Source organism: Electrophorus electricus, chromosome 25 (assembly GCF_041902795.1).
Source record: "Electrophorus electricus isolate QZ-2024a chromosome 25, ASM4190279v1, whole genome shotgun sequence".
Classification (NCBI taxonomy): domain Eukaryota; kingdom Metazoa; phylum Chordata; class Actinopteri; order Gymnotiformes; family Gymnotidae; genus Electrophorus; species Electrophorus electricus.
Genome location: NC_137521.1, coordinates 10,882,501 through 10,896,401, shown reverse-complemented (window position 1 = coordinate 10,896,401; position 13,901 = coordinate 10,882,501). Strand labels below are relative to the sequence as shown.

The following is a 13,901-nucleotide window of genomic DNA, read 5'->3' as shown; positions in this document are numbered from 1 at the left end:
GGTCATCTTAGACGAAGTAGAAGAACTAAAAGGGGCTAAATGTTAATGAATGTCACTCTGCATAAATCCCTCAGCATAACACACTCAGGAAACTGGAGCTGCGTAACCAAACGAGAGCAGAATATTGGACTTGTTGCTGTACCAAAGTATTATAAAAGGTACTAGTATTTCAAGTAGGCGTAAATCCAATGTCTTCCCATCTGAGCACTGAAACTAGCCTGCAACCAAAGAGAGGAAACATCGGCCTTGTGAACCCATCAGACTAGTTAGAAGTTAATTTCCAAGTATTTATTGAATTAGGATGTCATCGTCTGTAGAGAATAGGCCCATTCTCTGTAAAGATAAACCCACTAGCAGTTGGACAGCAATCAAAATTCTCACTCGCTTATTTATTAAGATCTGAATTCACTTTCCTTCATTAATCAGTTGTAAGTTATTAAAAGCACGCATACACTGGTTCCGATTAAAAGTAATATAATTTTTTTAAAAGTATACTACTTGCTGTTATAAAGTTATGTGATAGGCCTACACGAATACCAAAACCCACTGTAATCTTATATGCTTCGTTTTTCCTTCAATTATAAGAGAAACAATAATCTTATGAACATACTTGAGTTACATTTTAGGAGACCAACTGTACTGGACGCTGACAGATGCTCAGTAGCCCCAGCTCTGGCAGTACTGTGCTTGCGTATACCATGGGGCCAGTAAATCGCAACACCAGTGGTAAAGTTATCATCGAACATTATTTTGATCCAGGTTTAGGCTTAAATTGCATCTGGAAAACTGGCCACAAAAGCAATGACACATTCACGATGACATCAGCTTCAGTCATGGAAGTGAACTTGACCGCGTGACGCCAGCACCCTCTAGTGGCATGTTACGTCATTTATTACCCCGAGCATGGCTATGCGTCCTGATCAAATCGTTCACATGAGGGGGGGAAGAGAGTTTTTACTCAACTCTTAAGCCTGCACATCACAAACTGTTACATACAAGGCAGAAGAAGAAAAGAATCCATTTAAAATTCTGACAAAATGCTTTTTATTGTTCAAAACACTGAAGTGAAGGTTTCGTGAATGACACCAAGTTACATATAGCAAAACCTATGTTACCATATATCTAACAAATACATGATGAATATTGGTGTGAAAAAAAAAAAGTTCCATATGTACAGTTCAAAGCATGTTACAACACTGTGGCAGGTGCGTTCACAGGAAACCTTATACAGATATCTCAGTATATTTGCTTGAAGTGCCATCAGAATGTAAAGGTGATACTCGAGATGCTCACAGTGCAGAAGGACCATTGATGGTCGGTTTCTCTTCCAACGGAAAAAGCAGTTAGCTGCTCTGGAAGTGTACCTGATGCCACGTTCAATCTGCCAGTCCAACGAGGCCGTAGAAAAGGCAGTTTTAAAAGGCATCTTTGCCGGAGTGGGTGGTGGATGTTTAGTTATGCAGCCACAGACAGGGTCCCTTGATCTACGATGTTGCTATTTTAGTTATCATTTGTATTATGCTTTTACTAGTTTACTGAAAGGTTTATGATTTTTCATGTTTTTTTTTTCTGAATATAAAGGATTTTATGCATAAATGTTTGCATTTGGGGAAGCATTTCAATAAAACTTATAACAAGAAGACGCACAGAGTAAGTGCTTTGTATAAAACATTTTTCTCTTCTAATTAGTTATAAAATATATGACAAATCAATTAATTAATAATAGCTTGCATAGCTGATAAAACATGTTAATAGTGCAATACAATAAAGGGGGCTAAACGTTTCTCCAATTATATACATGTAAATAATAAAGTATATTTCTTCTTTTTAACAATGTAAAAACTAATAATGTCCAATAAACTCACAAGCCTACTATGACACACTCCAGAGATCAAACTTCAACCTAAATAAAATTTTCCAGTCAACCGAAACTTGGGCAGACAAATGACTCGAACAACCCAGTGAGGACTCGAGTACACAGCTGAATAAGCTGTGAAGCAAAAAGTCTTTGGAAATGACATGGCAGAACATTTTTTTTTTTTTTAAATGCTATGGTTGAACTTGCTTGCAAGTTTTGCAAATGGATAGGTACATGACTGCGCTGGCACTTCCAACACAGGGACGGCTGGTTCTGGCCCTAAAGGGACTCACACTGCTCCATTTAGCGTTTTCTCCGCTGTAACATACCCAATTCGGTTCGCTAACTGATAAGCAGCTGCACCGGGTGGGAGGTTTCCCAGTCAACAGAACAGTGCAGAGCCAAAGCCCCTCGGGATCAGGGCTCCTGTAATGTACACTGGAGGAGTCCTGCGCCAGCCTGAGCCATTTCATCGTCCTGTCCCATATCCGCCATTCCGGGGAGGCGCAGCATAGCCGAAATACCGCAAAAATAAACCCTCGCAAGAGTATTTTTGTTGCTTTGGTTCCGTACTTACCTAGCAGTACACAAACTATGAACGAAGGGGGGGGGGGGGGTTAACACAACACTCATTCAGCAGTTGGCTTTTTATATTGTCGTAGGTTTTTGTTTTAAAACATCTGTGTGGTTCAGTTACCCACATTACAGGTCCTTACATAATCAAATATACTGAACTTCACACGTATCTTCTCAAATAAGTATAGTTGCATTATAAAACACACACGTGTTTGTTTTTTATAATGCAACTATACTTATTTGAGAAGATACATGTCCCTAAGTGTAAGTGTAAGTGTGTGTGTCTATATTATTATATATATATATATATATATATATATATATATATATATATATATATATATATATATATATATATATATATATATATATATATATATATATATATATATATATACACACACATACATACACACACACACACACATATATATATATATTCTCTTGTTTTAAAAATAAAATATTGTATATCTTTCTGTACTTTAATGTGGGTTGCATAGCCATATAGAGTGGCTGGGTTGCTATACTGCCACCTTCAGGCTGAACAGCACATACAATATTTTGTATGCCGAAAATACCATTTAACTTAGGTATAGGGTGAACATTAATAAGCCTTTTTTTGTATTCCCTTTAAAAACCTTCTTCAAAAAACGTACATGGCATTTTACCTCATATCATCTTGATCTTAGACAACTGAAACAACTGAAACTAGTCTAAAAAGGAAACACATGAAACTACAAAGAAGTATAAGATAAAATATTACCCAGAAATCTGTATTCTGTGCTGTTCACAGTGTCCTGTCAACAAGACACCATGACAGTGAATTAAAAACACTTCGGTGCCCACCACAGGGCAAGTATGGAAACGAAGTGTTCTCCCATATAATTCTAAGGTCAAGTAGAAAAACCTCAAACTGTGGACTTTAGAGGTGTAACATAAGAAAAGGGCCTAAAAGGAAGAGACACTACTTTGTATATGGTTACACTCAGTCCAAACCAGCATTCTTCACTCCCAGTCCTGGAAGATCACACTACACTTTCCCCAAAGCACCATGACGCGAGGAACGTCTCGCCGATTCAAGCCACATGTTCGCGCTGCTATCCAGGGACCATCTTAACGCAAGCATGTCTTTAGGAACCTCGGGGCCCACGTAGCTACGTCTGCTCTGGCCTGCCTAGTGCACCTGAGCACCTGAGTCCAGTGGGGTTAGCCAGGACTGGAAGGGAGAACACCTGCCCGGCGACTCCACGTCTCTTCGCCCACCCTCCAACCGTTACACCCATCAGTAGGGCGTAGTGCCCTCCCACTCCACCAGGTACTGCACCTTGCCCTCTGGCGTGACCCTCCGGGCCAACACCTGGTACTTCTCGCCGCACGTGAGCCGCCCCGCCGCCCCAAAGTAGCTGCTGATGGACGACTTGAGGTGCGAGAGGGAGGAGTCGTCCTCGCTGAGGCTCTCCAGGGTATGGCTGTCGATGGCACTGCCCACCCTGCCTGTGGCTTCCTCGCCGGCCACGCCCACCTCACATGCCACGCCCACCTCGCTCTCCACCGCCTCCCGCTTGCTGGCCAGGGCGCTGTAATTGGACGACGGCAGCTTCCTCTTCCGGCTGCCCACGTTCTTCCTGCACAGGTGGAGGAGCAGCGGGTCAGGGATGAGTTATTAACCACCCTCACCCTCAACCAGTGATGAGTGCAGCACTGAGAGGACATAACGCTCCACCAGGACATATTTCTCTTCAAAAGCCTAATAAATGTAGTTGTACTACCATATCCTGCCACTAGATGTCACTCTAGTTCACCGAAATGTTTCATCTGGTTGTCTGGCTCTGGGTTTTTTGCTATTTAAAGGTCACCCTGATTCAGATGGACTTCCTGTTTTTTTATTTTCTTCTTTATTAAATCTTCGTGGGAGTTTCCACATCTGAGCTGTTCTGCAGGGGTGGGAGGGTGGGGCTGCAGTAGAGAAGCGATGCTCGAGAACAAGACCAGCTGCCGGAACAGAAAGTCGCGATGCAGTACAAGTACAGGAAAGTGGCACATAGGAAGAAGATACATGCGAGCGGAGTGTTTGATGTTATCCCACAGCCCATGGCCAGAGAGGATTCCACACCCACGTGTGCGTGATGCATCCCAACACTGACCATTCCTTCTGTTCTCTCGCTCTCTCCCTCTCCCTCACTCACACCCACCCACCCACCCACTAGTGTCTCACAGTAGGCTGAAATGATCACAGTGCCACTGCATTAGGAAAGGAGGAGGGAGCAAACCAATTATGCATAACATGGCTCCTGAGTCTGCCAGGCCGGCACTATACGCCCAACATAAATCGCAGGAATGAGGAGATGAAACAAACAAAACAAACATAAAAAAGTTCTGTCACTGAATGTCAAAAACGTCCTGGAACATCAGATTATTCACACACACACACACACACACACACACACACACACACACACACACACACACACACACACACACAATAAGATTCCAGGGTGTAATTCAGTAACTCCATCTATCCATCAGGTAAAATATAAAAAAAAAAAAAAAAAGGCCAGCCACAGCCAACACCCTAGAGGGCTGCTCCCCCAGTCTCGGTCCAGCCACAGCCAACACCCTAGAGGGCTGCTCCCCCAGTCTCGGTCCAGCCACAGCCAACACCCTAGAGGGCTGCTCCCCCAGTCTCGGTCCAGCCACAGCCAACACCCTAGAGGGCTGCTCCCCCAGTCTCGGTCCAGCCACAGCCAACACCCTAGAGGGCTGCTCCCCCAGTCTCGGTCCAGCCACAGCCAACACCCTAGAGGGCTGCTCCCCCAGTCTCGGTCCAGCCACAGCCAACACCCTAGAGGGCTGCTCCCCCAGTCTCGGTCCAGCCACAGCCAACACCCTAGAGGGCTGCTCCCCCAGTCTCGGTCCAGCCACAGCCAACACCCTAGAGGGCTGCTCCCCCAGTCTCGGTCCAGCCACAGCCAACAACCTAGAGGGCTGCTTCCCCACTCTCGGTCCAGCCACAGCCAACACCCTAGAGGGCTGCTCCCCCAGTCTCGGTCCAACCACAGCCAACACCCTAGAGGGCTGCTCCCCCAGTCTCGGTCCAACCACAGCCAACACCCTAGAGGGCTGCTCCCCCAGTCTCGGTCCAGCCACAGCCAACACCCTAGAGGGCTGCTCCCCCAGTCTCGGTCCAGCCACAGCCAACACCCTAGAGGGCCTTACGGCACAAAAATGGACGTGAGGCTAAAGCGGGCAGGGGACAGCGGCTCAAAGTGTTACAGGGAGCAAGATGTGGGCCATGCTGAGACCTGACAGTGGGCGAGATATGAGCGAGACTTTAGATAAGAGTGAGATATGCGCTGAAAAGGAGAGTCTGAGTCAAAACTGAATGACTCTCCTTAAATGTTTCTGTTTAAGTCAGCAGTGTGTGATGACTCACCCCAAAAAAACATTAAAACAACCATAATGACTCAGGTAGAGAAAAAAAAAAAACTTTCTAAAATGTTTGGTCTCATGGTCAGTGCACTGCGAACAGTAACGGGGATACACTGAGTCACCATGGGCCTATGACTGCCATGGAGTGACACCCCATTGGCGCCGTGCCAGACTCAAACCCTCATCACAGGGAGAGCCGGAGGGATTCAGCACTGCTCTACCAGCCTGGGGCCTGTGTCTATGCTCACTTCAGTGGAGAAGTAAGGGCCCACGCTGGGCCTACTGTGGAAAAAAGCCTTCTGACCCACGCCACCTGGCTTTAGAGAGACTATTAGCATTTTAAAATCAGACTGTATTGAGAAATGTTTTTGTGTTAGTTCTGAGGCTGTTTTGGAGGGAACAGGAACAGATTATTATTATCATCATCATCATCATCACTATTAAGTAGTCACAAAGGAGAAGGAGACATATATTATTGCATTCATTAGTCATTAACCTGTAAGGCGCATACTGAAGGTATATAGAAAGAAAGCACCATGGTGTCTGTATGACTGAGACTGTGTGAGAAAGAAAGGGGCCATGTGTGAAGGTGTGTGTGTCTATGACTGTGTGCCTTAGTGCTGTGTTTGTGAGTGTACATGTGTGTGTGTAAGAGAGAGAGAGAGACAGGCTGCGTGTGTGAGTGAGTGCTGTGTCTGTGAGAATGCTTTGTTTGTGATTATGTGTGTGTGTGTGTGTGTGTGTGTGTGCGCGTGCATGTACCTGAAGTCATACGAAACACTGGTGGTGGCAGAACCTGAAGTGCTAGCAGCATCTGTGGAGTCCTGGTCCAGACTCAGTGTCTGCCCTGAGCTTGTGCTACACGACACAGACAGAGGGACAAAAATAGAAGGGAAGACAGAACGACGAGAAAGAAAGAAATATAGAGTGACACAAAAAGTTTTAATGATGGTTTGGCACTCATCTCAGAATCATATAGCTCCATGAAACTCTTCCCACTGTCCCAGTGTACCCTGCTTGTAAACAAACACCGCCCAGAACCACCCCCCACCCCTACCCCCGAGTCGTGGGCACTCAGTCCACTCCGCTCAGTTTCCGACAATTAACAGAACTTTTCGGGATTCAAAGGAATCCTGCACTCGCTGCAGTTCCTGGATTCGGGACTCGACCCGCCAAGGCCTTTTCAGAACGGGCCGAGTCCATCCCAGCGCCTGCCTTGTCCTCGGCCAGCCCTCCCAGGTTCCGTTTCTTGCCTGCGAAAGCTCTGCTGCTGTCCAATTTTCCCTACGGTGTTTCCCGCCAGCTTATTATTCCCGCCTGCTCCGGAGACGATAACCTTTACCGAGAAGTGTAATTAAATCACTTCACCGCCACCTTAATAAAAATTATACTCTGTCGGAGGACGGGAACAGGAGGCTGGGAACCTTTTCTAAAGGGAAACATGCAAATGAAAGTGATTGTTCGGAAGGCAGTAAATGGGGGTTTAATTCAATTCAAAAGGCAGTGGCAAAAGGTTAAGCACGCCACATGTTGACAGAGAGAGACATGGAGAGGTGCGAGACTGGAGCGATATAATTATTCTAAATTATTATTTTCATTATTAGAGAGTGCCAAGAGAGGCAGTATTCCTGTTCTTAGCCGGTGTGGCCCATTCACCATTCAGAGGACAAAAAGATGAAGCTGGATATCAAATCTGTAATACGTGTGTGTGTGTGTGTGCATATTACAGTACACTCGTTACCTAACCCCCCCAACACACACACCTTTTTGAGTGGCAGGTGCTGTATTCTGAGGCAGACCTTGACCACTTTACTGGGGTTCTCAGTATTGAAAGCACAATTATAAAAACATAAAGCATTCCCCCTCATTTCAGGCCATAGTGCCCAAAGGAAAGGGAACACGCTGGACCTCGGTGGCCATTATTTGTCTGCAGATCGGGTTGCAAGCTTTATGATGGTTAACTGGGTTGGCAATATACTGGTTAATTGTGCTGGGTTCATGCTAGTTAACTGTGTTGGGTTTACGCTGGATAATTGTGGTGGGCTTATGACGGATAATTGTGCTGGGTTTTCTCCACCCAGGCGTGTGCGGTGACCCCGCACCTTAGCGCTCTGACACCTTCACCTCACCTCTTCAAACTCTGCAGCTCATCGAGCGTGAAGTCAAAGATGTTCGCCATGTGGTGGTTGGAGCTCCAGCTGGACGTCAGCTCATTCTGCGGGGAAGGTTCCGCGAGAAAAAACCCGTTAAACCACAACGCAACGCCCATTAGCCCGCGCCGAATCACTGACGCTCAGGTGTAATTACCTCTCCCTCTTGCTTTCAATGGGTTATGGGCGTCACTGCTATTACAGCAGTCCAATGAGCTCAATGGAGCATATGCTTTCAGGCCACTCGTTAGCCATTAGCCATACTGTAGCTATGCGCTCAGGGTGACGGGAGGGCGTTGTTAATGCAAAACATGCCTGCGGACTAGACCTCTCTGAGGGACGCCTCAGTCAAATGCCTCAGGAGCATAAGCAGAGAAAGAGATGGAGAAAGAAACAGACAGAAAGAGAGAGCGACAGAGAGAGAATGCAGTGTGTGTGTGTGTGTGTGTGTGTGTGTGTGGCGTGGCAGATCAGGAGAGCAGAAAATAGGCACAGACTGGCATGGAGGATCACTGGAGTGTGAGCAGGAGTAGAGAGGAGGCGGCTTTTCAAAAAAAGCGATCTCTAGATGAGTGATATTCACAAAGACAACACTCTCATACAAATGGAGAGGAGAAGCGAGGGGGATGGAGAGGAGAGGAGAGAACAAGACAGGCATTGATTTCAGGAAGTGTTCGGAATCCAAAGAGTGGTTCGGGTTTCTGCAGCTGTTTTCTGTGCTGTGGCAGTTTGGTGCAGACAGCAGCGCAGGGGCATGACTAAGAGCACACGGCTCGCGCCCAGTCTCGCCGCCACCGGAAGGTTAAAAGGGGCGTGGAACGCCAGCGGGCTGCCTGTGAACCTACGTTGGGGATAGCATCCTCCAGAAGCCATTTGGCCCTCTTCTTCCTCCTCTTCTCCGCGGGACCGCACCTGCCCCACAGACACAACGAAACAAACGGATTCACTGCATCGCGGACGGTCGCCGTGACAGCCAACAAATACGGTAGCTAGGAATTATCGCTTTCAGCTTCTGGTGCTCTCACAGGAAACATCACCATTGGCTAAATAAGCCAGAAGACACGGACCACACCTTGAGTTAAATCATTATCTCTCTATATAACTACCGTATTTGCAATTACCCCAAGGAAATACTTACCAGTAAACAGAAAGAGAGCAACAGTAAAGCGGGAACTACAATCCAGGCAGTTATCTTGGTGTTAAGACATGCAAGTTAGCATATCGAGTCGAAGCAAGAGAGGCATCTGAATTTAAATCATATTCATATCAAAAGATGTTTTCTTCCCCCCAGCAAAGTTTGCTGGGAGGGGAGCAGTTGGGTGTTGGCATTTAACTCGCTAGTCGAGAGTGGAGTGCCGTTAGCAAGGGGTACCTGACATAACTGCCTGCCCTCTTGGCAGTTTAAGCCCAATCAACACTTCAAAGCGCCCCTAACAAGCGAAGCAATTTTCAAATCTTTCCCGATAGAGACGGGAGCATCGGCGCGGAGCACGCGCGTGTGCCAGCTCCGCGGCGCTGCTGGGTAAACAGTACTCCTATCACTCTCGCTGGAACTCTCTGGAGGGTGCAGTAGCACGCACTGATGCATGCTTACGATAGCTAAAGGGTAGCATTTTGAACCCCAGCGAGCGGTTATTTCGGGAGCCGGGGTTATCTGCGGGTAACATCGGGAAGCACATGACAGGAGTTTATTATCTTCTCTCGTTCTTTAGGAGCGTAACTTCGACTAATGAGCAATACCCACTGCACAAATCGTCCGCTCCTCTCGAGGGTGTTTGGGCTTGGACTTTATCTGACTCTCAGAAATAGCTGTGATGTATGACAGCACTGTCTTTAATGGGAGTTTTGCCCCCACCCCCACCTGCAAGACACTAAACAGGCATTAAACAAGCGAATTTCATCTTTGGAGGAGAAACTGTTAGAAAGTAAACGACGGTGTAGTAACCCAGTATGAGGTCACGCTTCTATATGATGGTGTAGTAACCCAGTATGAGGTCACGCTTGTATATGACGGGTGTAGTAACCCAGTATGAGGTCACGCTTGTATACGACGGTGTAGTAACCCAGTATGAGGTCACGCTTGTATACGACGGTGTAGTAACCCAGTATGAGGTCACGCTTGTATACGACGGTGTAGTAACCCAGTATGAGGTCACGCTTGTATACGACGGTGTAGTAACCCAGTATGAGGTCACGCTTGTATACGACGGTGTAGTAACCCAGTATGAGGTCACGCTTGTATACGACGGTGTAGTAACCCAGTATGAGGTCACGCTTGTATACGACGGTGTAGTAACCCAGTATGAGGTCACGCTTGTATACGACGGTGTAGTAACCCAGTATGAGGTCACGCTTCTATATGACGGGTGTAGTAACCCAGTATGAGGTCACGCTTCTATATGACGGGTGTAGTAACCCAGTATGAGGTCACGCTTGTATATGATGGGTGTAGTAACCCAGTATGAGGTCACGCTTCTATATGACGGGTGTAGTAACCCAGTATGAGGTCACGCTTGTATATGAGGGTGCAGTAACCCAGTATGAGGTCACGCTTGTATACGACGGTGTAGTAACCCAGTATGAGGTCACGCTTCTATAGGACGGGTGTAGTAACCCAGTATAAGGTCACGCTTCTATATGACGGGTGTAGTAACCCAGTATGAGGTCACGCTTCTATATGACGGGTGTAGTAACCCAGTATGAGGTCACGCTTGTATATGACGGGTGTAGTAACCCAGTATGAGGTCACGCTTCTATATGATGGGTGTAGTAACCCAGTATGAGGTCACGCTTCTATATGAGGGTGCAGTAACCCAGTATGAGGTCACGCTTGTATACGACGGTATAGTAACCCAGTATGAGGTCACGCTTGTATACGACGGTATAGTAACCCAGTATCAGGTCACGCTTGTATACGACAGTGTAGTAACCCAGTATGAGGTCATGCTTGTATACTACGTTAACCCACAGCCCAGTGATGCAGTACGTACTGTAAACCCACAGCCCAGTGATGCAGTACGTACTGTAAACCCACAGCCCAGTGATGCAGTACGTACTATAAACCCACAGCCCAGTGATGCAGTAGGCATTCTCACCCATTCCGTCCACCACCTCTTTTACAGCTCCGATGGCCCTCGCTTTTCGGGGTCTTCTCTGGAAACAGCTTCAAGGGGGGATTTGGGGGAACCCGCGTCCGCAGCCGAAAGATGCACTTCCTTTTTTTAATCTCCTTTCCACATAGAAACCTTAAAAAAAAATCCCCTCTCACATTTTTTTTCACGTACTGTATATATATGTAAAGCATATGGTAAAAGGATTAAAGCTTTATTTAGGAGTAAAAAAAGGAACAGTTATGTCATATTTAAAAAACGTGGCAGAGTATTTCAATTCCACCATTAAAATGTGCCAGACGTTCATGTACGTGTTCTGAGAGTAAACACAGAAATGGCCGCTAAGCAGCAATAGGACTGGCTAAGCGAAAGGACTTTAAATACTGCCCTTTAACAAATGCGTTAGCACTTCCCAGAGAGGGCATTGTTGCCAGAACAGGTGACCCCCATAGAGACGAGGAGAAGAAATTTGTCTTACTTGCTTTTGTAGTTGTTAAGGGCATCGAGGATGAGCTGGCCTCTCTCTGCGGAGGGCGTGTTGGCAAGCTGGAGGCAGAAACGAAAGAAAGCAGGTGAAAGAGTAGAAGAGAGAACGTGCTCCTGTGCTGCGCAGTCACACCGCACATGAAAATGCAGCAACGAGCAGAGCAGTGACACACTGGGAGAGGATGCCTGGACAGCAACTGATCGCCATCATCCATATTGCTTGGAAATGATCTTGTCAGCGGGTGTCGCTGTTACCGACTACTTGCTTAGCTCTGTGGTTAACATACTTGACTTATAATCAGAAGGTTGCTGGTTCAAGCCCAGCTGCCACTGTTGGGGCCCCTGAGAAAGATCTTTAACCCTCAACTGCTCAAAGTTGTACTCAGCAATGATTGTAAATTGCGTTGAATAAAAGTGTCAGCTAAACGGCATAAATGTAAAGCTTGACTTGGGGGAGGGGTGCTTGTTTGAGCCTTTGCCCTGCTTCTGTAAGTGCTATCAGGCTGTATGACCTTGCCCAGTTGGAAATGTTCCCAGTTGTTGCAGATGAAATTGAGGATCTCCTCCAGTTCAAAGTACTTTTTCTTGCTCTGCACTCCCAGGTTGTAGAGAGCAAGATGAACCACGTCCACCCTGCCAACGAGAGACAACAGTCAGTTAGACACCGATCTCGGAGGGGAGGGGAGCTCGTCAGCAGACATTTACGCCAGATTTACAGCTAATTAGACTAAACGGCTCAAGTTTAGAATCCTAATTTTCTGGGAAGCTCACACAACATCTACATAATCTGTTATATCCTGTACATGATCCAAAACGCAATGCCTCTCTGATCCAGAGATTAAGAGTGTTTAAATGTTGAGACCTTCCTGGAAGGATTAAATCAAAATCAGGAATTCTGAACTTTAAGGGCCAGAGAAACACCATTAAGGCCTTGCAAACTCCACTATTTGTGGACAGTTTTTTGTTATTGAATTTATAGCTGTGGCAGCCAAAGCCAGAGAAGGGAGACCCTGTGGCCCAAAGCTGCATTTTAAGAAGGATGTGAAATTCACCATAAATGCAAAGTCTGTAAAAATCGACCCAGCTGGATGTGTTTTACTTCCTGTCCATCTAAAATCACCACGTGGAAAAAAAAGCACCCACTTTCCAGCAGATACGAGATTAAATTACGTCACATAACGGCGCTGGTATTACACATTCCCATTACCAACTTAACCAATACCAGAGGTCATTTCTTGCTACTGTGCTTTTGGGAAACCCAGCGTCCAGATTCACACCGCGGGCTCTAACTGCGCTGGCACCAGACCGGCCACGTGGGTGGGCCGACCTGCACCTTCCATTTTGGTTCAGTTCTGCACGGCCCGACACTAAAAGGCCTCACTGCCGTGTGCCAAACTGCACGCGGCGTTCTCTTCCTTGCATGTTTTGCGCTTCCACTTTTTTGTCAGAGTCTGAGTGCACATTTGAAGTCTGACAATCGGGAGTGAGAGGTGCGATTTCGCAGACAGGCAGCCACAGCGTTTCTGGAACGCGGCACGTCCTCGATTTTCGGAAACAGCCGGGCGCTTAGGATGTCTCGCAGCGGGCGATCCTGCCGTCGGTCGCATCCAGCAGCCCGGCTGCCCGATTCCGCCAGGGGTGGGCGAGCCGAGGCAGAGACGCTTACCACCGCAGGGCCAGCCGTTTGATGTACTCCACTCCCTTATTGCACACCGCACAGACGAACAAGTAAAACCTGCAGAGATAAAAGGAAAAACACATGGGAAATGGACAGGGAGGAATTTAAGTGGCTGTCCTCTCTGCTCTGTGAATAGACGCAGTTACTTCGGCACAACCATTACGGTCTCTTCCACTCCTTAATGTAGTCCATTTCTTTTGTGTGCACTGCTACTCCAACTGTTCAGTCAACACTGGATGCTATTAACAGGCCTTTTCATTATGCCCGCTGTTATCTTAGCTTTTCCCCCCTTTTTTTAAAAAATGACGTTACCCATCTGACATCTTCCTAAAATGAGTACATATGGAATCTTGAACAGTTATGGCCGAAAGTCCCTGTGGTTCACTATGAGCACAGGGACGGCGCTACGGTGCGCTGAAATAACTGAGCAGCAGGTAATGTGAGACAATACGCACCTATCGCCAAACATCACGGACTCTTGTAGGCACTGCGTGCAAGCCTCGTGAAACCACTGCTCACAGCGGAAACACTGCAGCATCTTCAGGTACCATCTGAGAGAGATGGAATCGCAGGATAAGACCTTTTGCACAATGCCCTTCTCAAGATAGACAGCA

At 46.8% G+C, this 13,901-nt stretch overlaps 1 protein-coding gene across 3 annotated transcripts in view; it reads right to left on the bottom strand.

Annotated features, from left to right (window-relative positions):
- Positions 1–2,833: 2,833 nt before the first annotated feature.
- Positions 2,834–13,901, bottom strand: part of phf19 (PHD finger protein 19) — a 15,680-nt gene continuing 4,612 nt past the window's right edge. For all 3 annotated transcript variants that reach the window (XM_027010007.3, XM_027010008.3, XM_081707819.1), the window contains 9 exons: positions 13,743–13,838; positions 13,276–13,344; positions 12,122–12,242; positions 11,602–11,669; positions 11,109–11,258; positions 8,859–8,925; positions 7,993–8,078; positions 6,626–6,721; positions 2,834–4,059 (listed from right to left, as the gene is read on the bottom strand). In XM_027010007.3, the coding sequence (XP_026865808.2) occupies positions 3,717–4,059; positions 6,626–6,721; positions 7,993–8,078; positions 8,859–8,925; positions 11,109–11,258; positions 11,602–11,669; positions 12,122–12,242; positions 13,276–13,344; positions 13,743–13,838 (1,096 nt within the window). In that variant the 3' untranslated portion in view covers positions 2,834–3,716. The remainder of the gene's footprint in view (positions 4,060–6,625; positions 6,722–7,992; positions 8,079–8,858; positions 8,926–11,108; positions 11,259–11,601; positions 11,670–12,121; positions 12,243–13,275; positions 13,345–13,742; positions 13,839–13,901) is intronic.